Here is a 27284-nt window from a genome sequence, read left to right as displayed (position 1 = left end):
AGAAACAAGACGCCCTAATTTTCTAAAATACATCGCCACTAACCAAGGACGTGGTTATTCATGCAAATAGACCAGAAGATCGCCGCGTTATTAATGAGATTTGCTTGACGGTCGACTTAATTAAAACTTTGCTAATGACGTTGAACGCAAAAAGGTCCATTGTGCAAAGCACCGCATTATACATATTATTTTTGCTTTATTTTTCTTACAACGAATGATCTAGGAAAGAGAATCACCAAAATGATATTAACTCCGCGGTCGAGAGGATAGGTCAAACGTTATATTCTTTAAAGACCAGTAAAATGCTGCTTTAAAACTTGTAGTTAATTAGTTACAATACAGTTAGACAACTGCTGTTTTGATTTTGACATATTAATGTTTAAGTGGTAACAAGTATGGAGTTTCAATTTTTGTAATTCATATTAGAAGAAATTTGCACAGGCTATTCTCTCAGTTAAGCTCTAACCATGGAAAAATATTTGTTTTATATAAGGTTGAATACAGTAGAGCTTCGCTAATCCGAATTCCACTAATCCGGATTCTCCAGTAATCGGGACAAAATTTAAATATTACTTATTTACATTATGTATTCGGGCCCTAGAGGCTCTGGTGGGGTTGCCCTCTCTGGCGGATCGGGTGCAGATGGAGGCGGCCAGGACAGCTGTGAGGCTGGCGAGCTGCGGGCTCTGGAGGGAGGGAACCTTCGATCGGGGTCCGTACGACATTTTAGAGGGCTGTCGCGGGGACCGCGGGGTCATGGGCATGCCGAGTGACGTCATGATCCCCGAGATGACCTTCTTTGACAAATTGACCTTTCTCTTTCCATCAAGAGAAGATTGGAGAGAGGGCAGAGTCGGCTCCTGGGATGGACTTGTCTGGTAGACGGACGGGTCCAGAATGGGAGATCTGACCGGAGCTGGAGCGTACTGCGAGACAACGGGATCGAGCTTGTCGGTCCCTCTGGGTCAGTACTGCACTGTGTTTTACACAGGACATTGCAGGCTTAGGAGGCATCTTTGCTTGCTAAGCATTGGAGACGACCCGGAGTGTAGGTGGTGCATGGAAGGGGAGGAGACGCCGTATCATCTGCTCACCGTGTGCCCTGCCTTGACATGGGCAAGATTGGGAGTCTTCGGAACGGCCCTGATCGATCCGGACTCAGTGCACGGTATTGGGCTAAAGGAGTTGCTGACCTTCTATAGGAGGGGCGGCATTCTGGACGCCCTCTAGAGCAGCCTGGGGGCACAACGGGCCCATCTGGTAGCCTAAGTGCTTGGACGCCCGCGAGGGCGCCCCCCTTTAATACCAATACCAATACCATTGTATTCCAAAAGACGAGTCGCGGTTTTCTTAGAGGTTAAAAAGCATCATGGCACCAAAGGGATCACACAAAACTGCGTGTGGGTTTTCTTTTAATTTTATTTTTTAGGTGTTAGTAAATGTTTACATTTTTTGTGTTAATAAATGCTACAACAATGTGGATTTGGTGAATTTTTATAACTTTGAAAACGATTCCAAAAATCCGAATGTTTCGCCAATCCGGATTGCCTCGGTTTTTAGTAATCCGGATTACCGAAGCCCTACAGTATATTCATTTAGGGGACCTCATTTTTAGTTTGGCCCGTATAAACGTGATAAAAAAAAATGCGTTTCATATTGGTATTTTATTGCAAGAGCGTTTTTGCCATATACGACCGGACTATTAGCGTCGCGGCAACGTTGTGACGCATCGAACGAGATTTATTCGGCGCACGGTCACGTAGAGTTTCACATATGACGAAGACGTATTTCTCAGCAACCTCAACGATTTTATCTATAAACGGGCCAACGACGCGTGAGTCATCGTATGTTAATATGCGGTCCATTAGTGCCAACGATTTCTAATATTAGCTCAACCAGTAACAGAACTATGCAATCTATAATAATGGACAAGTCTTCTAGTATCATCTTCTACCTTTTTTGTAATATGTTTGGTTTGTTTTTAGACCGGAACAGTATTGAAAGTGTACTCGACATTGGCTAACTGACGTTATCAAAAATCGAAGATGTCGTAGATTACGTCACGTATAAAAGATGAGCCATTGTTTCGATTTTTCAATATGTCACAAAAAAATCAAGATCGTATCGATTTTGGTAGTCAAAAATCACAGGGAATTACCTACACCTAATTCCTGATTCCTGATTGGAAAACATTTTTCATATTAAAAGTAGTTGATTGGTTCCCGTCGCGATAATGCGTGAAGCTAAAATCAACTTCATTCAATAAAAGTTTATGCACGAGACGAAGACCTCTGTAGCAGGTTCATCCACCCGGTAGACCCGATATAAATCATTCAGTTAAGGATTAAACGGTCCGTTCAACTTCATCCTGACTTAAAAATGCCGTTGCCCTTTCAGTCACACCAAAACCAGTTACAGCGTTGCTTTTGGGACGGGGTGTATAGGCAAAGGCACTAAGCAAAATCGCGATTAAATCTCCTGAAATATCTCGCCAGAATCTACTAACTGAAAGGAACATTTTTGAGCAATAAAAAAAAGGAACAACCTTTTTAAAGTTGTTCCGACGTTAGTGAAGTGATTAGAAAGAAGATTTTCATTCTTAATTATTTTTAAAAAAATATTTGAGCATGCTGATTTTGCTAAAACCAGACTATATAAAACCTATATTATTACATTATATTATAATTACATTTTTCTTTTTGTAGAAATTTTTGTGAACCATTTATTTTAATTTAATAAATATAAACATACCAAATATAAGAAACGATTTATTTGCTGTATACTTTTGGAAGATAGAACAAAAAATACAAAAAAAAATCAAAAAATTGAGCAAAATGTTATCAATAACAGTCAAACAATTTTATAATTTTAAATGCTGTCGCAAATTCCATCACAGTTATAAAATTAACCGAGATTTTGATTTTTTTTAGGAAAACACAAATTTTATAAAACTTTTTTATAAGTAGCCACAGCATTGCTAATTATAATAGGCATAGAAAACTGTAAGCACAAAGACTACATATTAGCGGATATACAAGATATCAACAGAAGATAAGTTTGAACTAAACATTATGACAATTTGATGACTTTGATTGCTATTGTCGAATAATAATTGCTTGATTAAAATAAAATTTCAAATGTCTCCAAGACAGTTAACATTATCTGAGAAAGCAGAGTGAGTTTTAATATGTAGTGAGTATTATAAACCAGTGCGTGAAACAGCAGAATGGACGACATCTAGATAAACAAATTCACTATTGAACTGTTAGTAGCATTGTAACTCATTTCAAACCGACAGAGTCTTTAGAGTGTAAATTAAATAGGAATGAACGTCTTCAAACTGCATGTAATGAAGATAATTAACCAAAAGTACTTTTATGAGGCTATAAAAATCTCTATAAACCAAAATTTATTTGCACGTTTCAAGAACAAGACTATGGTGCAGTATTATTAACGATAAATTTATGGGACCGCTTTTATTTCACATTGGTGATACGTAACTACTTACATTTTTAGGAAAAACGAATTATCGGAAATTTTGGCCAATTTTATATTGTTACCGAATGTTTAAATAAAGAATTTGATAGCAAATAAATAAATGAAATAAAATGAAATATCAATACACAGTGGCCTCAACATTCGCCACAGATCATCCCATTAGATTTTTTCTTATGGAGATATTTAATAATTATATAACCACTTAGTAATCTTGAAAAATTTAAAAACTCAAGACTTCAAGCCTATTTTGGTTAGTTTTTGTTGTTGTTTTAATTCATGCCTTGTTAAAAAAAATTATTTTTCCCATTTTGTTCAATTGTGTAGTCATAAATTGGTTAAGGTTAGTCCATAATATTAATATTAATATTATTATTTGCTTCACTAAGTTTTTTATTACATGTTTCTGTTCATTAGTAGCCTTTTGTAATATTAATTAATTAATATAAAAAAATTTGCTATTTCAATGACGATTTCTTAATGTGCCTATTCTAATTAGTAATACTTTGGTGGCTTAAAAAATTTTTTTATAATTTTTTTAAGTGTTATTAAATATGGTTGCAACAAACATAAAATTTGTGTTTCGTTCAAAATTTTAAAAATCTTCATTAATTTTACAAATGAGATATAATTTGCGACAGAATTTAAAATTACAAAAAAATTAGGGAAATTATTAATATTTTTCGAATAAAAAATTTTTTTATCTAAGGGAACTCTTGTACAATTTTTATTTTTTTTTCTACCTTGTATGGTGTTTGGCTTGCAAAAAATTTTAAGAGCACCTAACATGATTATGGCAAGTGCACCAACTTTTGGCATTATTAGTATTTTAGTTGTGTAGTGGCTTACTAAAATAACCACACTGTACATTTGCGCAGATATGAATTATTTTTCGATGAGCCAGCGATCGGTATGTCGGACGCACATACGAATTTCTGAGAAAAATCCGTTTCGTCTCATCTTTCAGTGTTCCATTTTTTTTCTTTGTTCTGATGCTTTGAATTCGGTGCGGGAAGATTCATAAAAATTAGGATGAATCAAAAATCACATCGTAAGTTTCGTTTCTACTTTTCTTAAACGTTTGCCTTTGATTGCGAGTTTTGATAGGTGCTAATTTGGTACTAATCAAATAAAAACAGTTTTTTTCGGTGAACTGCATTCCGAGAATACCAAGAGCAAAAGAAATTCTTTCCGTCTACTATCTGAATTCCAATTATTTAATCCATGTTACCATTAGAGATCGTAATTACATTGATGCAACTGATGGTTATGCTATTTTCGTACATAATGTCCAATTGAACATTTAATATGCGCATGTGTGGTAACTTCATTTGATCGAATGTGCCATTTATTCGGTAGTATTTTGTCGCCATTAAATTTTCTGGGAAAGTGTGTGAAAGTCAATGTTTGGAAAGAAAATAATGTATGAAGGAGTGGCGCTCATTAAATTTTACCCTGCTTAGGCCACTGCATTATCAAATTGTTATATGCATTATAATAGAAATGAAGTTGCACAACCAAAATATGTGCAAACCAATCTTGAGTTACCGAAACTTTCTCTTCAGCATCCTGCTGGTAAAACCGACAAGCAATCTATAAATTATACGGGCTCACTTTCTTCTACATAATCTCTGTCGCCGTGAGTAGGTGCGTTACTCATCTCACGCTTTCCGAGAGTAGTAAAAGTAACATTCTGACGTCGGAATTTAGGCGATGGCGCTGACCAAATGTTGGGTCGAACGCAATCGCCAATTAATCGCTGAAATATTTTCAAGCAAGTTCGAAGTAGTTATTGCAAAACTCTTGTATGTTGGGTTAGACGGAATCAAAAATCCCAAATTAGAAAAATTACCATAGCCAAAGTGTCGGAGACGAAATTTCAAGAACGACAATAACGCACTCTAAATCACCAGTGTCGTGAATCATTCTTGCGACCGCAGCGTAAATATTACGGCTGTTTATACATTTTTATTGGTCTTTCAGGAACTTAAGTCATACCAAATGCAATATTATACCCCGCATAAAAGTGACGTCGCCTAAACAAATCGACATTAAAACCCGCCAAATGGATTTCTCCAAATCGCCATAAGGGTTAACAGTGTTGTCATTACGTCATCGCGGCCCGGTGGATTTTAGGAATCCGCATGCTCGGTCCGTACGAAGTACCGAATTTGTGAAATTAAGACTGCTTAGAAAAATAACTAGTATATGGTCTGTTCATAGATATAAGAATGTGACCAATTGCTTTTGAATAGGATTATTCAAGGGTGGTCATTAACATCCAATGCAACAAGATTATTACCTAAAGTTTCGGAATTTAAATTCAGGTAAAATTGTGGTCCGTAATAGAAAATAATTTTATACCTACCTGTGTTTAATATTCTTTGGTTTGGTATACTACTTAGTTTAAGTTTATTAGTAATCATTCTTATTTCGTGTGTAATACAGCGCGTGTTGAATCGTGTGCGAATTATGCAAAATATGTGCGAGTCTAGTGTATCTCAGGAGATGCTCCCGCCCAAATGTAGAAAACACTATTCTATTGAGACTAAGGAAGTTATAAACAATGTTTATTTGACTCTCATTGAACGTGGTGCCAGCAAGCAAGCATGTTTAGAAGAAAAGGCCACATTGACGAAAATTCCAATATCAATTGTATGGAAAATTGTGAATAATCCCATTTCAGCGAGGAAAAAAAGGAGCGATGCTGAGTGTAGATGAAAGTGATCAAGATATAATACGGCGTAAAATTTACCAGTGATACGAGGAACAAAGCGTGTCTACATTAGATATCTTAATTAGGAGGCTTGAAAAAGATGAAACCAGTGTTAAATGTGGCAGAACTACCTTATGGAAGTGTATTCAACACTTGGGTTTTAGATTTAAAAAAATTGACAAAAGGCATATTTTAATGGATTCTTTTAGAATTCAAAGAACAACAAAGGCCAATTATTTACTTGAATAAAACCTGGTTCGACACTTACGATACCCCGGAAAAGGGTTGGTAAGTGTAAAACAAATCCGCCATCAAAAAGAGGTATTTTGCATGCCGGCTCTAAAAATGGTTGGATTTCAAATGGATTTTCTCTGTCTGCGAAAAATATCAAAGATTCTTCTCCGGATTACCATGAAGACACCACCGCTGATTTATTTGAAAGTTGGTTTCAAAACAAACATTCCTCCTAATAGCGTCGTTGTAATGGACAATGCAAGTTATCACAGTAGACAGTTGACTAAAACCCCTTCCTCATGTGATACAAAAGCAACGATCCAAAACTACATATATAATAACGAGTTTTATTTTCACGAAGATTATACCAAAAAGCAATTAATTGAGGTTATACAAAGCTTGAACCTACAAAAGGAATACGTCTGTGATAATTATGCTAAAAATCTAGGGCATACAGTTTTAAGGCTTCCACCTTACTACTGTATATTTAATCCCATTGAACATATTGGTCACCAACTGAAATCTGCCATTCGTCGTAGCAATGTTTTTCCCCGTGTTAACTCCAATGTCCTCAAACTTATAGAAACCGAAGTTTTTAAGATAGGTCCACACACAAAGTTGGGCAAATTCTGTCAAACATATAGAAAAAGCAGAACAATCGTATATCCATATTGCAAATAATAATTAGAACAGGCGATGATAGTGATAGTGATACTGGTATGTTATGTGAATAATTTTAAGTAATTTAAGTAGGTAATAAAAATAATTTGAAAATTTATTTTAGATTGTAACATAAATACATACATAAATAAATAAATATTGTTTAGTATCTTTCCTAACAAAACCCCCAATAATTAAATTCTAAGCAATGTACAGACCTGTTCGGCCATATTTCATTCTTACAGCTTGCCCGGGTCTTTCATTAATTCGTATCAGTTAGTTTTGGTTTAGTTTTGGTTAGTTAGTTAGACTTTACTCATAGCGATTATGGATTAATAAGCCTATCTTGCTTATAAGTTCCTTTTGTCACCAGAGAATATTAGTCGATGTATGTGTATAAATTACATAAAAATTGTTTACTTTTGTAATTTCTTATACAACTTTACATAATAATAATTACAGCAAAAATAAAATCAGTGCCATAGGGCAGTTCGCCTTACCCGTTCTTCAATTTAGCTTTAGAATTATTGATTTTAGATTAGAGGAAATACGAACTCTAGATAGAGGAAAAAGAAAACTTCTTAATATGTACGGAATGCAACACCCAAGAGCCGACATACTCATATTATATGTATCCAGGAAGCAAGGGGGCTAAGGCCTGTTGCAAATAGAAGCGGCTGTCAAGTCGGCTATACTTAAGAATATCTAATCAGAAGAACAACAGACAAATACGTAAATCTACGAAGAGTATATGGCAAAGAACTGCCTAAGACAAAATCGATAACTAAACTAGCTGATACGAAAGAAAAACAGAAAAGAAAAATAACTACGATGAAACAGTGAATCATATCCTCTCTGGCTGCCCTATACTAGCAAAAAATGAGTATATAAAGAGACATGATAATGTGGCTAAACTGTTGCACTTCAAAATATGCCAAAATTTTAATATTAACACCACCAGAAACTGGTGTGATCACAGAGCCGAGCAGGTCACAAGCAAGGAAGATGTTACAATGCTGTGTAATCAACAAATTCCAACAGATAGGCAAATAACAGCAAACTAACCGGATATTGTTATTAAAGATAGACGCAACAACTTGTGTATGATAGTTGACGTTGCAATTCCGGCCGATGACAATGTTGTGGCGAAAGAAGCCGAAAAATTACTTAAATACAGGATCCTAGCCATCGAAATAGGTAGAATGTGGAATATTAAGACCCAAATTGTCCCCATTGTAATTGGCGCAACTGGGACACAACACAAAGAATTTTGAAAGATAGCTTCGCACAATTGACGGAAAACATAACATCATACAGCTTCAGTCCACGGCACTAACGGGAAATGCCGACATTTTAAGAAGAGTTCTAGGGAACACGGTGTGTTCCTGGTTAACTAGTGAACCCCTGGTGTTAAAAAAATAAAATACCTATACCGTGAAAATTAATTGGATAATAATAATAATAATAATAATAATAATAAAATAATAAATAATATACATCTAGGTATATTAATTGATTACAGATTAGAATAATAATCGTCATGGGTTCTTAGTCGTATCATTAAAGTAATCACCTACCTACGTGTATTCATTGGTTACAATTTACCACAGAACACACTTGAACAGCACAGTCATAATACAAATAACATTGGATTAGAATATATAAAATAGGCAACTTCATACTATATTTTACAAGATATAATATAAAGCTTCGGGAACGAAAGATAAACGTTAGGATATACACGAAAGCATTTTGAAAAGCCTGTGAGTGGAATCACTAGGTATAAAAAAAAATAGCGTAACAGATACAATCAGAGCTCAGAGACGAGGGTTGTGCTTTGGTACTGATATAAATTTGGACCTATCTATTTTACGTACTTCAGGTCAATAAGAATATTTAAAAGCTGTCGATCGGTCTCAATTATGCATCGTCTTGTTTTCTAATTAAATGGTTTAAAATTTTGAGTTTCTTGTATATATGCGGGTAGTATGATCTACAGTCTGGGTGCATAACGTTTATAAGAACGTTATCCGGGAGTTTTTTTAAGTAGCAGTGGGATACATAGTACTCTTTCTGTTATTGTACATATGCAGATTATAATTTCATAGAATTTTATCTTTTTTTATATCATTTTATTGGGACAGACAATACAGCTGCCGTACATCCAACACCCAACTCTTCTGAAATAGCAAATTTGTTGAGTATAATTTTAATTCGCAAAACATTATTTAAAAAAAAAATTGCAGAGTCTCTTAAGATTTTTAAGATGGTTTTTCGCAGCCCAGGATTCCGTGTGACACGGGCGTTTCTCTTAAGGACAGAGTTTTTAATTGTTGGATTGTTATGAAGTCCATTAAGTAGTAAACTTTAAACAGTAACCCTCTGAATTTATAAACTACCATTGCGGTATATAAATCCCACCTAAGCAAGCTGTCTATGGTATTTTATAAAATACGTTCCAGGAATAATAATATTAACATTTACTGTTAAGTTACCCACAGATGATTTTTATATGACGAGAAATTTATATATTTGGTTTTATCAAAATTTAGAGTCAGTTTGTTGTGTCGGTACTAGTTTTTGAGAATTGCGATATCCTCTTCAATCAAAAGAATCTGCCTTACATAGTAGCACCGTATCATCTACATAACTAATTATGGCATTGTTTGTTTGTTTTTCATTTATATACCTTGACGCATTACATATTCTTGTCTTGTCCTAATTTTAGCCCTACTCTGCAAATAACTTAAAACAAAAAATCACTGCGCCTATTCCAGAATATTTTGAATACCTTTATACACAGCGAACAACCGATTTAGCATTTAGTTAACATTAATTTAGCACTAATTCAATAAAAACATCCAATGCTCGCTTGCATATTTATTGCTCTTTGTAGTATATATTCAGCTTTTTTACAGAAGATAGCCAATAAGCCAAAAAATCGATTTTAAGTAGTACGCAATCGATTTTGGGGTTATAAATTCAAAAAGAAGTTGCGTGCAGATTTGTTATAACATCATATTTGCAAACAATCTTGATTGGTTCAAATTCAACCCGAAATCGACAGCAAAGTGGTTGAAGTTGAATCACAAGCGGATATGGTAAATCATGTACGCAAATACGTAAACGTATGATTGGTTGCATACTCCAAGTGCAAAAGGTGGAAGTGATAATATAATAATATAATGCCATTGTGTAGCATAAAAAGTTTCTTTAGGCTTTTCTTAAAGGGCAGAACAAGAGAGCTATAAGCCTATTGAAATTTTGACTTGATCGATACGTTGTCTTGCTTTATGTTATTGCTATTTATTTTTTCTGGATATGCTCTAAAGGACAAACTTTCTAGGATGGGGAAGTTAATTATTTCGAGTTCTATTACGAAAATTTGGCTCCAGTGGATATGCAAGATCTCATTTTGGCGCGTTTAAATATAAATAGTGATGATCTGCCGGTAGGATTTGCGTAACGCCATCCAGTTGTCCAGCGCGTAATGTCATTATTTTAATAATTTTTCGCGTGCGCGCAGGAGTGGTGGGGGAAGGCGGATAATCCGCCGAACAACTGTTCCAGCGGGCCGTAAAAATAAAGTTTCCAAAATTATATCTTTTTATTTTCGATATCCAAGGCCTGGCGTTTAATCGGTCCTGGATATCGGCCGTAAAATCCATAAATTTGCGTCTTACGTTTTATAGACTAAAATTAGAATTAAGGTGGATCATAATTATCTTATGTTATACATCGTGCCGCGAGAACTATTATTAATAGGACACGTAATCAAAATATTTTATTAGATATTTTAATATTTCCATTTGTTTTTAGTTGAGTCTTTCAAATGCGTTAATTTGTTGGGTTTTCTTTTAATTATTAAAACGAGGTTGTCTTAGTGAACACAAAATAGTGTTTCTATTGTTTTTTTTTCTTTAAATACCCGATTTTTTTTGTACTATTTATCATTTTAAAGGGAACGGTGAAATTTTGCAAGCCTTGAGATGCATAATCTCTCACAGATTATTTTTATCTTTTATCGATATAAATAATTTGTTGGAATTAAATCTAAGTTAAAATGTGTTTCAAATGTGAAACATATATTAAAATTGAACACATATAAAAATAGGAATATGATCAAATTAAATCGTAATTTGTAATATATCGGCAAGAAAATTATAAAAATATTTTGATATTTGTATTGATGTTCATATACTGAAAAATAAAACAAATAAATAAAACCGCCTTTATTTTAAGCTCGGCGAAGTTCAGCTGAGCTGTTAACCCAGCATGGAACAATTAATTTGGTACAAAAATTTATACATATACAGATATAAATCGAGCACAAAACAAAAAAAAGACACACACACAAAAATAACACAAATTGTTCAACTGAATCCGATGAAAACTTTCTATTAAATTGTTAATACGTTACAAAAAAAGTTACACTTTTAGTGCTGTATTATTATTGTTCCCAGAAGATTTTTTTTTCAAAGGCATAATAAATTGAACACCATAATAAAAGTTGGGAATAATATTGCCCTTTGCCTTCCATAATTGACTTTTGCCTAATTTTCCTGTGGCACCTGTCGATACCAAAATGTTTCATTCATTCATTCATTAGGTAACAATCACACTAGTGCAAATCACTTTTATAATAAAATATAGTGTTTTCAAAAATGCTGACTATTATCAATAAAATTGATTCTATCGTTATTTGCCAAACTGTGGTTAAGGTTGACCGTATATATATTCCATAGAAAGAGAAACTGACCTTAGTAGTCTGTGTGTGCGAAAATCCATCGAAAAAACTTGTCGGTGTGTCCTCGTACGTGAAGCTATTTTAAAAATCCATTTACTTCGACGAAAAAATAGGTACAGTGGTCAACAACATAAGCAACGCTATAGGTGATTGAACCCGGGCAAATGTCTGTTTCCAGGCGTTAAGTTTGCCATTTCGGTTTTATTATTAGAGAGCTGTAATTGAACGTGAACGCGATTTTTTATTGTCTGGCATAAAAATAATCGGGAATCGCGTGGGCAGACATCAATCACACACCGTCCAGATACGATTTTGCAAAAATAAACGACCTTCTTTTATCGCTACCAAAGTCACGGGATTATGTCCATCTTATTGCCCAATAAGCAAGCTTGACGATTATACGTCATGGGTGGAGAAAGACAGAGAGAAGATAAATCTCGGTCCTAATTACTACATTTTACTCAGATACTCGGCTTGTGTATAAAATTGAATATTCTTATCTCATAATATAATATTTATCGGCAATTTATAAAGAATCCCAGTCTTCCGCGACTTGCGAAGTACCCCGTGATTCTAATGTTGGGCCATTACTAGTTTCAATCTTCATCGAATAGTCTGACAGTCCTAGTTTTTGAAATGAATTAAAAATGAAGATTTTGGTGATATTTTCACGGTTTTTTCGATTGGAGGCGTGTCTAACAAAAATTACAGCAGTAATAACAAATAAAGTTCACCCTCTGATACTATATACAGAGAGAGGGTGTCGCAGTAGTGCACCGACGGTTGCTATTTTGGAAGCCATAGAAATAAAAATTGAATTAGAAAGTTGCACAGTTTCATCACAGGAATAACCTAAAATTATTTTCATGTATGCAGGACGCCACATAAATCTGTAAGAGATTTTTCTTTTCGAAATACCTACACTTGAATTCTATTATATATTCTAAACACATTTTGCACAACATGTGCTATAGATAAACTTAATTGCTCCTTTTAAATGTTTGCCATTTTGCAAAAAAAAAAGAAAAATGTTTGCCTTTTTTTTTAATTTCATTCTGTTGTATGTTTGAATAGAAAAATACAATTCTATAAAGAGACCTAATTTATCTTTTCAAAATTAAATTTATATTGTTTTATATTATTGCACTTTCGTTCAGTTGAAATTGGATGGGACACCCTGAATACATTTCTAATTTAAAACCGTTTTTTTGTTATTTATATTATATTGTTTTTTTTTTTTCGACTGGTTCGTAATTGAGATTACTGGGTCGCATTATTAGAAACATATTTTTTGTTATTTGGCAGTCGATATAACCCTTCCGGATAGTTATAACTGATAAAACTGATAAAACTTTTTTTTGTGTTTTAATCTGATTTTTCCCTCGGCTATATCTATTCAAAACTTACCTGAGTGATATCTCAGTCATGCTACGAGGAAATCAAAACTCTCATGGATCTACCAGATCAATAGAACTCGTGAGAACACGGCGAATTTCAAAAACCCCGCCAGCCGCACTGGACGATCGCGAACCGATTTTAAAACTGAAAGTTTTTTTCGCGGACGTTGGCTCCTTTGCGATTATCTGTCGTTGGATGTTAGCCAAAAGTCGTATCCTAGATTTTAAAAAGTGCGAAAAAAATCGGAATAATAAACAAATCGAAGATGTCTGGATAATATTAAAAAAAAAACGAGGACAAGTAAACCTCTAGGTCGGATTAGTCAATATATTCCGATACCGAGGTATTTATGGCAGCGAAATAATTTTTCCTTCCCTCTTTCGTTAGCAAAAGATTCTAGAATGACGTTTTTTATAAACTCGCCCTAGATACAGGAATACTTTATTGGTTTCAGTTTTATTTTTCAATTTATACCGGAAATGCAGTTACGTGATTTGTGCGAAATCGGAATCTGTGGGGCGACAGCGACTGACCAAAATTTATTCTGTAAAATTACGTCACATACATAACCCAACTAAATGTAAACAATCGTTATGTTATTAATTCCGCCGTAAACAACTTTTAAATATGTCGCTAGCGATTCTGCATGCCGTTTTGGTGTACTCTATAGTATGCGCGGTGGCGTTCGAGGATTTTATTTATGTCTACGGCGAGGGAAATAAAGAAATGACAGAACAAGGCCGAGCCCATTATCAGATGATCAAAGAACGTGGTAGTTTGCCTAAATACGGTTCCTGTTGGAAGGCTGCTTTAGAACACATAAACGAGGGCTGTCGTTATTTGTCGGAAGATACCCAGAGCGATATAGCTTTACACATAACAAATTGTTTCCTTCAAATGTCAGGTCATGAAACATACAACTGTGAGTTTGACAAGAAAGCAAACTTGAGAAGTATCTGTATAAATAGTATGTCGGACAGGGCGTTTAATGTTTATACCGAGTTTTATACACATACACAGAACATCTGTTGGTTCCTGAGGGGCCAAATTTGGCACGAGGCTATAGCAGAAAACACTTTGCGAGTGGGTAAACAGTTGGAAGTATCTACTCAAAACCAAGAGGACTTAATCAAAGTACAGCGCGAGAGTTTGGAGCTTCAGGATAGGATGCTAAAACAGGGGAAATTCTTGGAACATGTTATGGAGGACATTTATGTTGCTACACAAATGCACCAAGAGATTTTAAATCTGCTGACCCGGAGTGTTACTAATTTGCAGACTTGGATAGTGGGTGAAGTGTCATGGATAGATACTATCATCTTTAATATGACTGCTCTGTTTATGGTATTTATGTTGACCTCCTCACAGAGGACCGCAGCTGCCCGGTTTCCATTGTTTATTTTGTTATTTTTAAATTTGTGTGTGGAACGGATGATTTGCGCAATTTTCAGTAAAAATCAAAACGAATATGACACTAATGTCTTATACAGTACCATCTACAGGTTTGTTTGGTATTCAAGGTATGCTTTTACATTTCTGGGGGCCTTTGTTATTATTTACAAAGCTATAATGTACACTGACTCATTCCAAGAAAATGTTAAACTCTTGTTAAAGATAAGAGATCAGAACAATAAAATTTTACGAGCTTTGGAAAGTTTGAGCATAAGTGGTAATTTACACAATGCCAATTTGGAGTTTGTTAACGAGTCATTTCCTAGAGATCACAAGGAGAGGAGTGTCTCGAAATTTAGTAATAAATTTTTATATAGAAGGCTTGAAGAGGACAGCAGTGAGGATTCAAAAGGCAGCTTCAGAAATTTGGGACTGAATTACTCAAAGAGATTCGTTCATGATGGCTCAAAAAAGTATAATTTAAGAAGCAGGCAGGGCACCCCTGACTCGGGTGTCAATTGAAATATATTTTTGAGTAGTCTCTTAATGTAGTTGTTTGTCTGAAAAGTGGTGTAATCTCAAACTGCTCGCAATTTTTTAGTCTAGGAACACTAAGTTAGGAAAGCTAGAAATTTACATTCCGATTGTCAAATACAAATGTGATTGTATCAATCTTTGCTGTTTACTTAGTGAAATAAGTTTACTCAGAATATTAATTGGTTTTAATTTTTTTAAATGTTTTTTAGTTATTAAGTGCCAAGGTAGTTTCAATTTATTTATTTTATTATTAATAATAAAAATAAGAAATTCAGAAATTTGTATCATTTTTTATGAAATAGAAAAATCAACATTGCAATATTTTATTAATTTAAATATAACAATAAAGAAACAAAAATTAATTGATATATAACATTAAAAATGATGTGTATAAAAAATCACCCCTTAAGTTTGGCTAATTGTGCTTCAATCTCATCATCTGTAAGAGCTTTGGATTTTTCACCTATTTTTCCTGATTCAGGTAAAGGAGCACCAGACATTTTTCCACTTATTTCTATACCAATTTCATCCAAAACTTGTGTTACAATGTTGTCACTCTCCTCTTCATCTCCTGATTCCGTCAGCATCTCATCCAATGTATCATTAACTAATAATAATAAAATAAGTCAGATACATTACAAATTACAAAGACAGATCAACTCACTCATTTCATCAGTCATCTCCATTTTCATATTTTCCCTGGAGAATGCATTAACAGTTGCTGCAATCTGTTCAGGCCTCATCAATTTGTTCATATTTGCCATAGATTTGCCCGCAACACCCATTGATTCAGCTAATTTTTGATTCGCCCCCATAGCCTTGTTCTGGAATTGAATTCCAGTGATTTTGCTACTAGCTGCATAGGAACGGTTTTTCTGTTTTCTGAGCTGTACCAGTTGCTTGGCCAACAACCGACATCCTTCGTTGTTGCCTTCTTTGGCAAGTTTCCTGATTTCTAACTCCAATTTTTTTTCATCCCTTTCGAGCTTGAGCCGATCCCTCTCAATGTCTCTGTTGGCTTTTCTTAGTTGTCTGTCGTTTTCCTTTTGCTCTTCTGTAATGCACAAAGAATCAAAATTCTACATGGCGAATGTTTCGGGAAGATATTTACCTTTGGGATCTGGTTTGGACCAAAAATTAAACATATCGATCAAGTTGCTCCAAAAATTTCGATTGCAATTAACGGGTTTGCTTTATTAACCTCAAAAAATGAGTCATAATCATATTTTTGTTTATTTCTGTTGCTTAAGTCATTTTCGGACGAAGAAATTAACTAGAGTATTCTTTTCGGGTCTGATTCTTCTACCACTGTGTAGATGGTGCTAGTGAGGGGCTGAAGCAACTACTAAAATGTATTTTATGGTATTTGAAATCGATAGAGGATTTAAAGATAAATTTGAGTGATATTAATATCAACTGCAACTGCAAATATTCATTTTATCTCATTTTCTAACTAAAGCAATTTATTCGAAATAACGTATCCTGTGATCGTCAAACTTAACTATCAGGCACTAGATGATGCGGCGTTGAAATATAGAGCTCGCGCAGTATTTCATGGAGCGTTGGTTAGTTAAGTTAATTGTTAAGTAAATGTTTATACCAATCTCGCAACAGATGGCGCTTACTCAACGTCACACTGTTTTGATCCGACACCGGTTTGTGTTAAATACCGGTGCCTTTCACAATTATTTTGTGTTGTATGAAAGGAGAGACGGTTAGCACTCCCCTAGACAAGGATGGAATAACACACATATGGTTAAGGCACACTTAACCAACATTTTTTTTTAAATGACAAGTTGATTCAATTGATTACTTTTCAGCTTAATTTTCGCGTTTGAGCATTTTTCTTAGTAATTTATGGGTTCCTCAGCACCACATAAAATCGCAGCGTTTTGAAATTCGAACGTCGTAGATGACCAAGTTTGTAATAATTTTGAGATCGGCTGTTGTACGAATTAATCATGGCCCAGGTTGCAAGAGAGAAAGCGGGAGGTCCGTCCAAATTGAACCGCTACCACCCATCGCTTGACAAACACCTCCAATAATGCATGTGGACTTTTTAATAAAACGCATATCCTTCGCGGGGACTCTGACATTTAATTTATGTGCCAGACAGGCATTTAGGTTTGCTGCGGTCTAATGGCTTTATTATTAATATTAATAGTGACGCATTCTGATGACTGGGTTTTGGTATACAAGCCCTTTTATTTCGACGCGCACCGGTCAAAGAAGGCTCTGTTAACAACCATGACATTCAAATGATTTAATGTCAAGTATTGCCCGCGTATCTAAAGCGTGATCGTTTTATAAGACCGACGGCACAGAGCACAAAACTCCGTTATAGTTTCGGTCGGGCAATTATCGTCGACATAGTGGTCCTCTGTTCGCATTAATTAAATTATTTTATTTACAAGAGCGCTTTTGTGCGCGCCCCATTTGGGTCAAACATTTATGAAGTACACAGATCTCTCGGTTCTAATGAAACTTAACGAGGAGAAAAGCACAGATTTACATCACGAATCTCTTTTGTCTTTAAGTAACCCCACCGATTGGTAAGGCAAATGACATTTCGGGTATGGAAAAGAGAAATGGGTCCTTATTAAGTAAGTCTATGAAATAAATACGGGTTTATTTATTCACAATTCAGTAACTACGACAAACGATATTGTAAAATGTTTATAATATTTATAAACTTGCAGGCAATATGGAATTTAGGTACATATTACAAATTTATCTTTTATATGAGTAATTCTATGGACTTTAAGTTTTTTGTTTTCATTTTATTTTCTCAAAATAATTTAGTTTTGGTTATCTCTTACGCATATAAAGGTAATGGTTTCGCACGAGAATACTCGAGGAGAACTCATTCCAGAAATCCTGAAATACCTTTTACGAGATGTTTTATTAGCTTTGTATGCCATGCTCCAATAAATCGCGTCATAGGACAGGGACAGTGGCGTGCCCATAAGCCAATATTTGCAATTTGAAAACACTGTCCGTAGCAAAATAAATAGCTACCGGTTCTGACACCTTCACCTCCACATACGGCGAAAAATGTTTGTGAATTCTTAATAATGCTCGATAATAACGCAACGACTGGTTAGTATTCAAGGTGTAGTCCAGTGTCAGTGTCAAAGAACCTGAATTCAACGAGCGTATAAAGGCGAAGTATTTGGAACACCCCGTACGTGATGAAAGAAAATGTCGAAAATATAATGTTTCTGTGACACGGACGCATTGAAAGTTGCATTGACGTTGCCTAACTTTGATGACATTGGCCTTCATCAAAACTGTTCTTTCAAAAAATTTTTCTATATGTGTCTACAGCATTTCATTCGCTTAATCTAAATATAGGCTTTATCAGCGATAGTTAAGGCCTTAGTGTCGATTTGAGCCATATTTCATATTGTAGCCCACAGAATGATAATATTATAAAATTTATGGTGACAGAAAATATTTAGTGATCCGTAAATCTGGTTAATATTTATATTTCATTTATCAGTTAAAGGGTGAAATTTTAATAGCCCTTTTAAACATTTAACTCGTTTAACCATTATTTTAGAATCAAAATTTTAAATAAAAAGTAATAAAGCAAGTTTTTGCTTTAGGTACATGTTAAAAAAATATTGTAGGATTCAGTGATTGAATGACGTGAAGATTAAAAATTATATCTTCTAGACAAGTATTACTACCCCAAAATGCTAGTTAGTTGAAGTTTTGGCCTATAAATACATTATTTAAATTACGCAAAATGCAAAATATTGTACGGTAGACAAAATAAATGATGATGATAAGTGTGCCCCACTTGAGAACTGTTCACACTTGTGACATCTTTGTTTGTGGATCGATTTTGATACTTTTTTTTGTTAGATAGATCTCTGAAAAATGTATTAAATCTTGTTTTGATCATTGCTTCAACTTACAGTCATGGCCAACTGGGACTACTTAATAAAATAAAGAGAAAGAACTTTTAAAAAATTAAATTGGAAACGAATTCTTATTCAGGAGTACCTAGAACCAAACTGTATCAATTTCTATAATGGTTCAATAGAGAGTGTTTCAAATATCGTTTACGCCCTACTTAAAACTGTATATCGTTGTAAAATCTTTGGTTACGGTTTGACTTTGATAATTTTTTTGTTTTTGCATAGATCCCTCAAAAACGCACTAAGACCTTATGTTTCTTTATACGTCAACCCAAAGTCATGGCCAACTGAGCCTGATGTCAAATATCGGGGATTTCTTTAAGAATATAATGTTAAAGAATTTTTATTGGTTACTACATAAAACGTAACCTATTAAGCATTAGTCAGTCCTGTAGAATGTTTGTTTAGGCTCAATTTTGATAAATATTTTCTGCTTCATAGATCTTACTAAAGAGAAGTAAAACGGTTTTTTGAAGTGGAAAATCGAGAAGCACTTTTAGGGATATTTTGAAATTGAAAATGACAATAGATTCGTACCTAAAAGTAACTAGACCAATGACCAAAGTTTTTAATGTTTTAGGAAAATAAATATCCTAAACCTTTTCATTAATCATTTAATTAATTAACTTTAATCATACAAATTTTAGAAATAATAAATAATAAAGATTATTTCAGGGACAGTTATTTTGTAGTATCATCTTAAAACAACAGCATTAATAAATATTAGTATTCGAAAGGTATAACGTAAACAAAATTAAAATATAAATTAGCGAGTGAATTTGACAGAAAAATCCCTTTTAATTAAAAAACAACAGCACTGTAAAGTCTGTTTAGTTCTAATCTAACCCTCTCCAATCATATTAAATTTTATGAAAATCATTACTATCTTTCAGTGAAATCTCTCCAAAAAAAAAAGAAAAAAAAGAGACATAAACAAACACTCTGCAGCAGTGCTTAAGCAAGGCGCCCGCGATATTTCGAGGACCCTGTATTCGAACTTCACGGAAATTAGTATTGTTAGGTTTTATGTAGTCCTGAAGAAGAATTCATTGATACTTTATTCTTAAAGAAATCCGTAACAGCCCTTTCCGATATTTGACATCAAAACTTAATCCCAGTTAGCCATGAATTCAGGTTGATGTAATAAGAAACATAAGGTTTTAGTGCATTTTTCAGAGACCTATAAAAAAAATCGAAATCGAACCATAAACAAAGATTTTACAAGGGTGTACAGTTCTTAAGTGAGACACCTGTATTTAAATATATTTGCAAGTAGATGCAATGTATAATACAAATTTTGGATTAAGGTTTCCGATTTCAGACGAAAGAGGCGCCACCGACAGGTAAATTTGCATGTTTGACGTAGCAGTGAAAGCGATCTGAATCCCGAGACGTCTCGACGGATCATTTGTGGAATGGCGTCTAGAACGGTGATAAAAGCGGAAGACAAGGAAGTCGTTTTAGACCCTTCAGGGACCCCTTCGTCCGAGATAAACTGACCCTCGGGCCGTCGAGGCACTTGTTGCCCCGGCGACGGATCCTTATCTTTACAACTACCCAGATTGCCGCTGTCAATTAGTACCGATTTCGGTTGTCGACAAATTTTTATCGCCTCATAACGTCGGTATGCCATCAATCACCCCAATTTTCCGATACCATACGCATTGAGGTCGATAATAGGTGTCTTTTTAGTTCTAATCGAAAGGGACTTTAAAGTTTAAGTATTGTTTAAGGAATAACTTAGGAATGGAATTTTTCGAAAAAACTTCTACAGGCTACTGTAATACTATTTAAAAAACTTCTGGTTGATGAATTGAATTTGCTGACGTTTCGCCAATCATCAGCAAGTTCAATTCATCAACTACCAATGCAGGAGGAGTCTAGAAAATTTGCAAATAGTATTACAGTAGCCTGTAGAAATTTCTTTAAAAAGTTAATAAGGAAATTATTAATATTAATATAAGTGATTGACTTTTGTTAATAACATTTTGCTCTATTTTTTGAATTTTTTCACTTAGGAAGTGTTTAAGATGTTAACATTTTTTAAATTTTTTTAAAATATTAGTACTATTTACATTTAAAATACGTTTCGGATGTTTAATTTTCTTTCTTTTTCTACTTCCCTATCTTAAATAATCTTAGCGGATTTTTTTTCATTCATTCATTCCATTTTTGAGCTTAGTTTCTTTTTCGTTTTCTCAGTGAATTCTATCTAAATTGGAGCTGATCCGGCAATACAGCCATTATGGATTTTGTAAGGCAAATTTTATTTAGAGGGAAGCGGAATGAGTATTTTTGTATTTTGTGTTGTCATTGACTAATGGCGGATAAGTTTAAAGAGAGAATGTATACTATTATTTCTTAATTTTTTTACCTGCTTAAATTGTAATCTTTTGAACTAAAACGGTTGTGATATTTTTTTAACTCTTCCTGATCGCGACTTAAATACTTATAAGAAAAATAATAATAATAATAATAATTATCATCATCATCTTTATTTGAAATTGTGCTAGTATATCACAAAATACAAAAATACAACGGAAGTAGCGTCTAATACCTAGATATACTATACAATTAACCATAACCTAAAAAATCTTACATTATTTTCTCAAAATTGTCTTTTATTGAGTAGGGTTCTAATTCTATCAGAAGTGTCCTAATATTTCTTTTAAATCTTTTCAAACCATTTATTTCTTTTAAGCTGTTCGGCAATTTGTTATAAAATCTTCTACACATATAGTATGGACTCTTCTCAGTTAGAGTTACTCTATGTATCGGGTAATTTACATTTCGCGTTCTAGTGTTGTACGTATGGGATGATACATGCAGTTCGAAATATTCCCGGTTTTTAAAAAAGAAAATGAGTGTCATATACTGTCATTAAACCTTCCGTCTGAAAAATTCTTCTACAACTATCTAAACACTACATCTTTTTAATTAGACTTATGAGCTATAAATAATCTTTGTACTGCGCTGTGCCCTCCCCACCAAAAATAATGCCATAGTTTAAAATGGACAAAAAATTGGCAAAATATAAAATTTTTGTTGTATTGTAGTGCATATTACCTTCTAACTATTCCAATTCTATAACACACAGAAGTTAACCGTTTTATTATAAACTATGAATATGCCCATTCCAATCCAGAAATTCATCTATATTTACTCCTAAAAACTTTACTCTATCTACTATGTTGATAATATGCTTATCACATTTCAAATTGTACAAATGCGTACCAAGAATTTCATTTGCTGGTGTTAATTAATAAACGTTTTTTAAAATGGTTATTTTTGTGGGTAAGTAAAGATATTTCCACCAGCACATTATCAAACCGATTTTGTTTCATAAATAATTAACTCCATTGAGTTATTATAAAAATAAAATATATAAATATGATTATATAAATAACGTAATAAAATTATATCTTTAAATAAAGTAATTAAACAAACACCCCACTTTCCTATTGATATAAACGAGTAAGAGAAAAAAAAATGCTTCACGTTTCTATCACCCTGTTGTCATTCCAGTTTAGGTCCAAACTACCTCAACAGTTTAGCGGACTACAATTTTAAACAAAGATCTCGCGTAGGTACCGAAAATAAACCATTTTCTGAGAATCCAAGCGGAGGTATCGCGTATCTCCTATATAAAAGTGGCCCCCCGTATAATTTGTGTGACTATAAATCGTCCGATTCTTGTACCGAGTTACGGAATTCGTGGGCGTGACGATCCTCTTTTATGCAGTTTCCTGTACCACGGGTTTTCGATTCTTTCGTACATGGGCGGACCCGCGATGGGTCCATGACGTACACGTGTTTCTCTGGCTCTCGTTACCGAATCCGTACGGTGAAAAAGATTTGACAAACTCCAAACCGCAGATCATAAATATACATTTTCGATTAGCAACGACAATGGCAGCGAGGGGGCGTTCCTTTACAAATGTCTTCTCACCGCTGAGACACTGGGTAAACCCAAACACGCGATTGTATTCCTATCGTTAGATAGTCTTTTTTTACCGGGGCGGACTTGTAAAAATATAAACCCCTTTCTTGACATTTACGAATTCATTTATTTGTGGTGTTTTTGTATTCTCCATCTAATACCTATATCCAAATTTGTCATAGCATATGACCATTAGTTTCGATACATTTGATTACAAATACTTTGTTTCATTATTATTATTATTATTATTACTATTATTATTACACATTATTACATTATATTGCCAAATATTTCAATTTCATATAATTGGATATAACAGATTGTCATAATGAAACAATTCAATGTCTTGAATTGTTGTCATTCCGAGTAGTATAACTGATTTTTGTTCGGAGTAAAACAAGCTGGTAGCATAAAAGAATACCATCCGTTTGTTCTGCTTGAACTACGGGGGTGTTATATAGTCTTATATACAGGGTGTCCCACGACATGACTGCCATAGCTTCGGACTGTCATATGAATACCAGTTATTGAAATAACCTGAAAATATATATGTAGTTAAGGAAGAATGACCCTACATATGTTTATATGGAGGTGCCATCTATGTCTCTGTCAAAAATATCTTTGTAATATGAAGTTTTCTTTGAGTCTAAATTTATGAAAGTTAGATGAAATGATTAAAGATTATGCAGAATCTTCAGTAAAGGAAACTAACAAAAATAAACTGATTACGCATTTCTTTTCGGGTATTCAAACAAACTGCAATTAAATATATAAAATGACATTTCTTGATTGAAAATATATGACCAATATTTTATGCAAATATGAACACGCTGTATATCTTTTTTATATAATTTCCCCGTTGTATCCGTATGACGACAATACGCTTTAATAACAACCCCACGGCCATCCAGACCCCGGCGAAAATAAATAAAACTGGTTATATATTCATGTCCGTTTTTAATAAGGGTTGTTGGCCGTGAGAAAAACGAATCTCTGGGGTGTCGCGGTGGTCATAAATCTCTCGTAAGCATATTTTGGGTGGCGATTTTCGCCGCTCGTTTAACCCGCTAGATAAACAATTAAGCGGTCCATTGATATTTTAACCCCCCTTAATGGTGAAATATTACGGAGGATGTGCGATTACACTCGATATCGCGCGTGTCGCCTTTTGTTGATATCACGCGCGTCGCAGTTGGCCGAGTTCAACGCGGTCGTCATCAACAACACCACGGAAATACACTAAAAAAGAGGGTAATGGAAATGACAAAAAAAACTCCGTCCTTATCATTTTTTTTAATTTTTAAAAAAATATTTTTCGCAATATCGCATGAATTTTTACGTTAAACGTGACGTAGGTCTCAAGAAGACTGGACTTTTATTCTTTTATATTTGAGGATGATTTACTTATAGAAGGGGATCTATTTTCGTGTCATATCTTGATATTTTAAAAATAAATGAACGCAGGGTTTTCAAAAAATTATAAGGAAAATAAAGACTTTTTTCAAATAGAAACGCCCCATTGGTAACTTTCTCTCGCTTATTTATAAAGGTTGTTGATTTCGAAAGATTAGCAACAAAACATGTTTCCATTCCAAACATTCGAACATCAATCTGAACTGTGGTGACTTGTTGTGAATTTGGAAATCAATATTTGACCGTAATTTTTTGCTAATAACAACAAAGTTCACTTTAAAAAACCGTATAATTGTTTTCGCTAAATTGAAGCTAAACTAACCAAAACTAATTTCTCAAAGAATTTCATAGATTTATGCTGCATAATTTCTCCGACCTAATCCTGAAAATCATTGACTTTTAACACTAGCGTTAAAACAGATGTCTTTTTCCAACATACTTCTTTTCAGTCAATGGGGATAATTTTCATGTAAATTTTCCAATGCATAGTGAGGCTTTGTAGAAAAATTACTCGAATCAGGGTGTAGCCGCTTATTTAACGCAAATCTCTGGCAAGTCGATAGTAGTAACAAACCCCAAAACTAGTTTGTTTTTAATTATTTTTGAATCGCTTTACAGGGTGTTTTCTATTTGAAGGTCAATGTTTGAGTCCATTTTAAGAAGAAAACTTCATATGAATATGTCGTAGACTTGTCCTTTTGGGATACAGGCTGATAAGATTTTCAAAAATAAAATATCGTTTTGTAATATCTGTAATACTGCTTTAGATATTTTAATGATTATATCGATTGTTGAGTCTATACCTGAATTAAAATTCCGAAACTTTAGGTAATAATATTGTTGCATTGTATGTTAATGACCACCCTTGGATAATCCCATTCAAAAGCAATTGGTCACTTTCTTATATCTATGAACAGACCATGGCATGGCAGCAAAACGAAACCTAAAAAAGATTTTCTGTCAGACCTGCAATCCTCACTATGGATGGACATTGTTTATGAGAACGATCTTGACGAAAAATCACTAACAAAAAGTTTAAATGCACTAAATAGATTAATGACTGGAATTCGTGCAAGAAACTTCGCAACCATATAGCATCTGTTAGCTTTGCTTAACCTTATTCCAAGAAAAATTGCGCATTTCAATTATGCAAGCTTTGTGTACGACCCCTGTGTTCTGCCTTGAAAGGTGGAGAAGAGCTACTGTCCTTTAATATTTAAGAAAATCGGATCGTATAATATATAAAATTAATGAACTTTAGTTGTTGAGTCTTTTTCTTACTTTAGCAAGTCTTAAAAACAAATTTAAGCTGAACTCTGATGTATATAACAGAGATACTACGCTACGCTTTTACGCTTTTACTTTATAGTATTCAACTTCATAATTCTTTACCACATGGTATATGTCGCAAAATTTAAAGCCTTTTTCAAATTTCATTTAACGATATTATGGCTTTATATACGGGTAGTACTAACTCAAGAGGCATATATATTTTTTTAATTCTATTTATTGGTTTCTGTTACTAGGCACAAATTTGTTATACACTTTCAGTTCATATTTTTTTAACTTAATTTCTGTATTTATAAGTTTAGGTATGGTCTGTTCATAGATATAAGAAAGTGACCAATTGCTTTTGAATGGGATTATCCAAGGGTGGTCATTAACATACAATGCAACAAGATTATTAACTAAAGTTTCGGAATTTAAATTCAGGTAAAATTGTGGTCCGTAATAGAAAAATTTCTTACCTACCTGTGTTTAATATTCTTTGGTTTGTTATACATTCTTATTTCGTGTGTAATACAGCGTGTATTGAATTGTGTGCGAATTATGCAAAATATGTGCGAGTCTAGTGTATCTCAGGAGATACTCCCGCCCAAATGTAGAAAATATTATTTGACTTTCATTGAACGTGGTGCCAGCAAGCAAGCATCTTTAGAAGAAACGGCCACATTGACGAACATTCCAACTTCAACGGTATGGAAAATTGTGAATAATCCCATTACAGCGAGGAAAAAAAGAAGTGGTGCTGACATTTTCTCGAGTTTAAATAAAAGTGATCAAGATATAATACGGCGTAAGATTTACCAGTTATACGGGGAACAAAGCGCCTACATTAGATAACTTAATTAGGAGGCTTGAAACAGATGAAACCGGTGTTAAATGTGGCAGAACTACCTTATGGAAGTGTCTTGAACACATGGGTTTTAGATTTAAAAAATTGACAAAAGGCAAATTTTAATGGAATCTTTTAGAATTCGGAAATGGCGACTGGAATATCTAGAAAAAAATAGGATTTACAGAGAACAACAAAGACCAATTATTTATTTGGATGAAGCCTGGTTAGACAGTTATGATACCCCGTAAAAAGGTTGGGTCGACTCAACTGATAAGTGTAAAACAAACACGCCATCAAAAATAGGTAAAAGTAAAGTAAGTAAAGTAATTTGCATGCTGGCTCTAACGATGGTTGGATTCCGAATGGACTTTCTCTGTCTGCGAAAAATATTAAAGATTCTTCTCTGGATTACCATGAAGACACCACCGCTGATTTATTTGAAAGTTGGTTTAAAAACAGACTAGTTCCAAACATTCCTCCTAATAGCGTCATTGTAATTTACAATGCAAATTATCACAGTAGACAGTTGACTAAAACCCCTTCCTCATTTGACACAAAAAAGTACATGTATAATAACGACATTTATTTTTACGAAGGTTATACCAAAAAGCAATTAATTGAGGTTCTACAAAGCTCGAACCTATAAAAGGAATACGTCTGTGATAATTATGCAAAAAATCTAGGGCATACAGTTTTAAGGCTTCCCC

General features: G+C 34.0%; 3 protein-coding genes and 1 non-coding gene across 4 annotated transcripts in view; 2 read left to right on the top strand and 2 right to left on the bottom strand.

Annotated features, from left to right (window-relative positions):
- LOC132700207 (uncharacterized) overlaps window positions 1-13370 on the bottom strand; it is a 49075-nt gene extending 35705 nt beyond the window's left edge. Inside the window, exon 1 of the mRNA XM_060667399.1 lies at window positions 13260-13370. The gene's annotated coding sequence lies outside the window, so the exon portion shown is untranslated. The remainder of the gene's footprint in view (window positions 1-13259) is intronic.
- A 442-nt stretch (window positions 13371-13812) lies between these two features.
- On the top strand, window positions 13813-15409 carry LOC132699280 (uncharacterized). Its single transcript, XM_060665912.1, has one exon. The coding sequence runs from the start codon at window positions 13878-13880 to the stop codon at window positions 15162-15164; it is 1287 nt and encodes a 428-aa protein (XP_060521895.1). The 5' UTR covers window positions 13813-13877; the 3' UTR covers window positions 15165-15409.
- Window positions 15410-15494: 85 nt separating this feature from the next.
- On the bottom strand, window positions 15495-16420 carry LOC132699281 (charged multivesicular body protein 2b-B). Its single transcript, XM_060665913.1, has 3 exons — window positions 16291-16420; window positions 15844-16233; window positions 15495-15786 (listed from the first exon to the last, which is right to left on the bottom strand). The coding sequence occupies exons 1-3, from the start codon at window positions 16322-16324 to the stop codon at window positions 15578-15580; spliced, it is 633 nt and encodes a 210-aa protein (XP_060521896.1). The 5' UTR covers window positions 16325-16420; the 3' UTR covers window positions 15495-15577.
- A 451-nt stretch (window positions 16421-16871) lies between these two features.
- LOC132700227 (U6atac minor spliceosomal RNA) lies at window positions 16872-16962 on the top strand. The gene has a single exon (XR_009618614.1). It is a non-coding gene; the product is annotated as a U6atac minor spliceosomal RNA (small nuclear RNA).
- The last annotated feature ends 10322 nt before the right edge of the window (window positions 16963-27284 follow it).

This window comes from Cylas formicarius, unplaced genomic scaffold (assembly GCF_029955315.1).
Source record: "Cylas formicarius isolate icCylForm1 unplaced genomic scaffold, icCylForm1.1 PGA_scaffold_3__17_contigs__length_32017465, whole genome shotgun sequence".
In the NCBI taxonomy this organism is placed as follows: domain Eukaryota; kingdom Metazoa; phylum Arthropoda; class Insecta; order Coleoptera; family Brentidae; genus Cylas; species Cylas formicarius.
Note: the sequence above shows the minus strand (reverse complement) of the source record. Positions and strands in the feature narration are given on the sequence as shown.

What these genes read in the sequence shown, in the direction of transcription:
- LOC132699281 (XM_060665913.1), bottom strand. Translation starts at nt 16,324, where the DNA reads ATGTTTAATTTTTGGTCCAAACCAGATCCCAAAG. An exon ending in GTCCAAACCAGATCCCAAAG is followed by an intron (nt 16,234 to 16,290) that starts GTAAATATCTTC and finishes TGTGCATTACAG; the next exon opens with AAGAGCAAAAGGAAAACGAC. An exon ending in GGAGATGACTGATGAAATGA is followed by an intron (nt 15,787 to 15,843) that starts GTGAGTTGATCT and finishes TATTATTATTAG; the next exon opens with TTAATGATACATTGGATGAG.
- LOC132699280 (XM_060665912.1), top strand. Translation starts at nt 13,878, where the DNA reads ATGTCGCTAGCGATTCTGCATGCCGTTTTGGTGTACTCTATAGTATGC.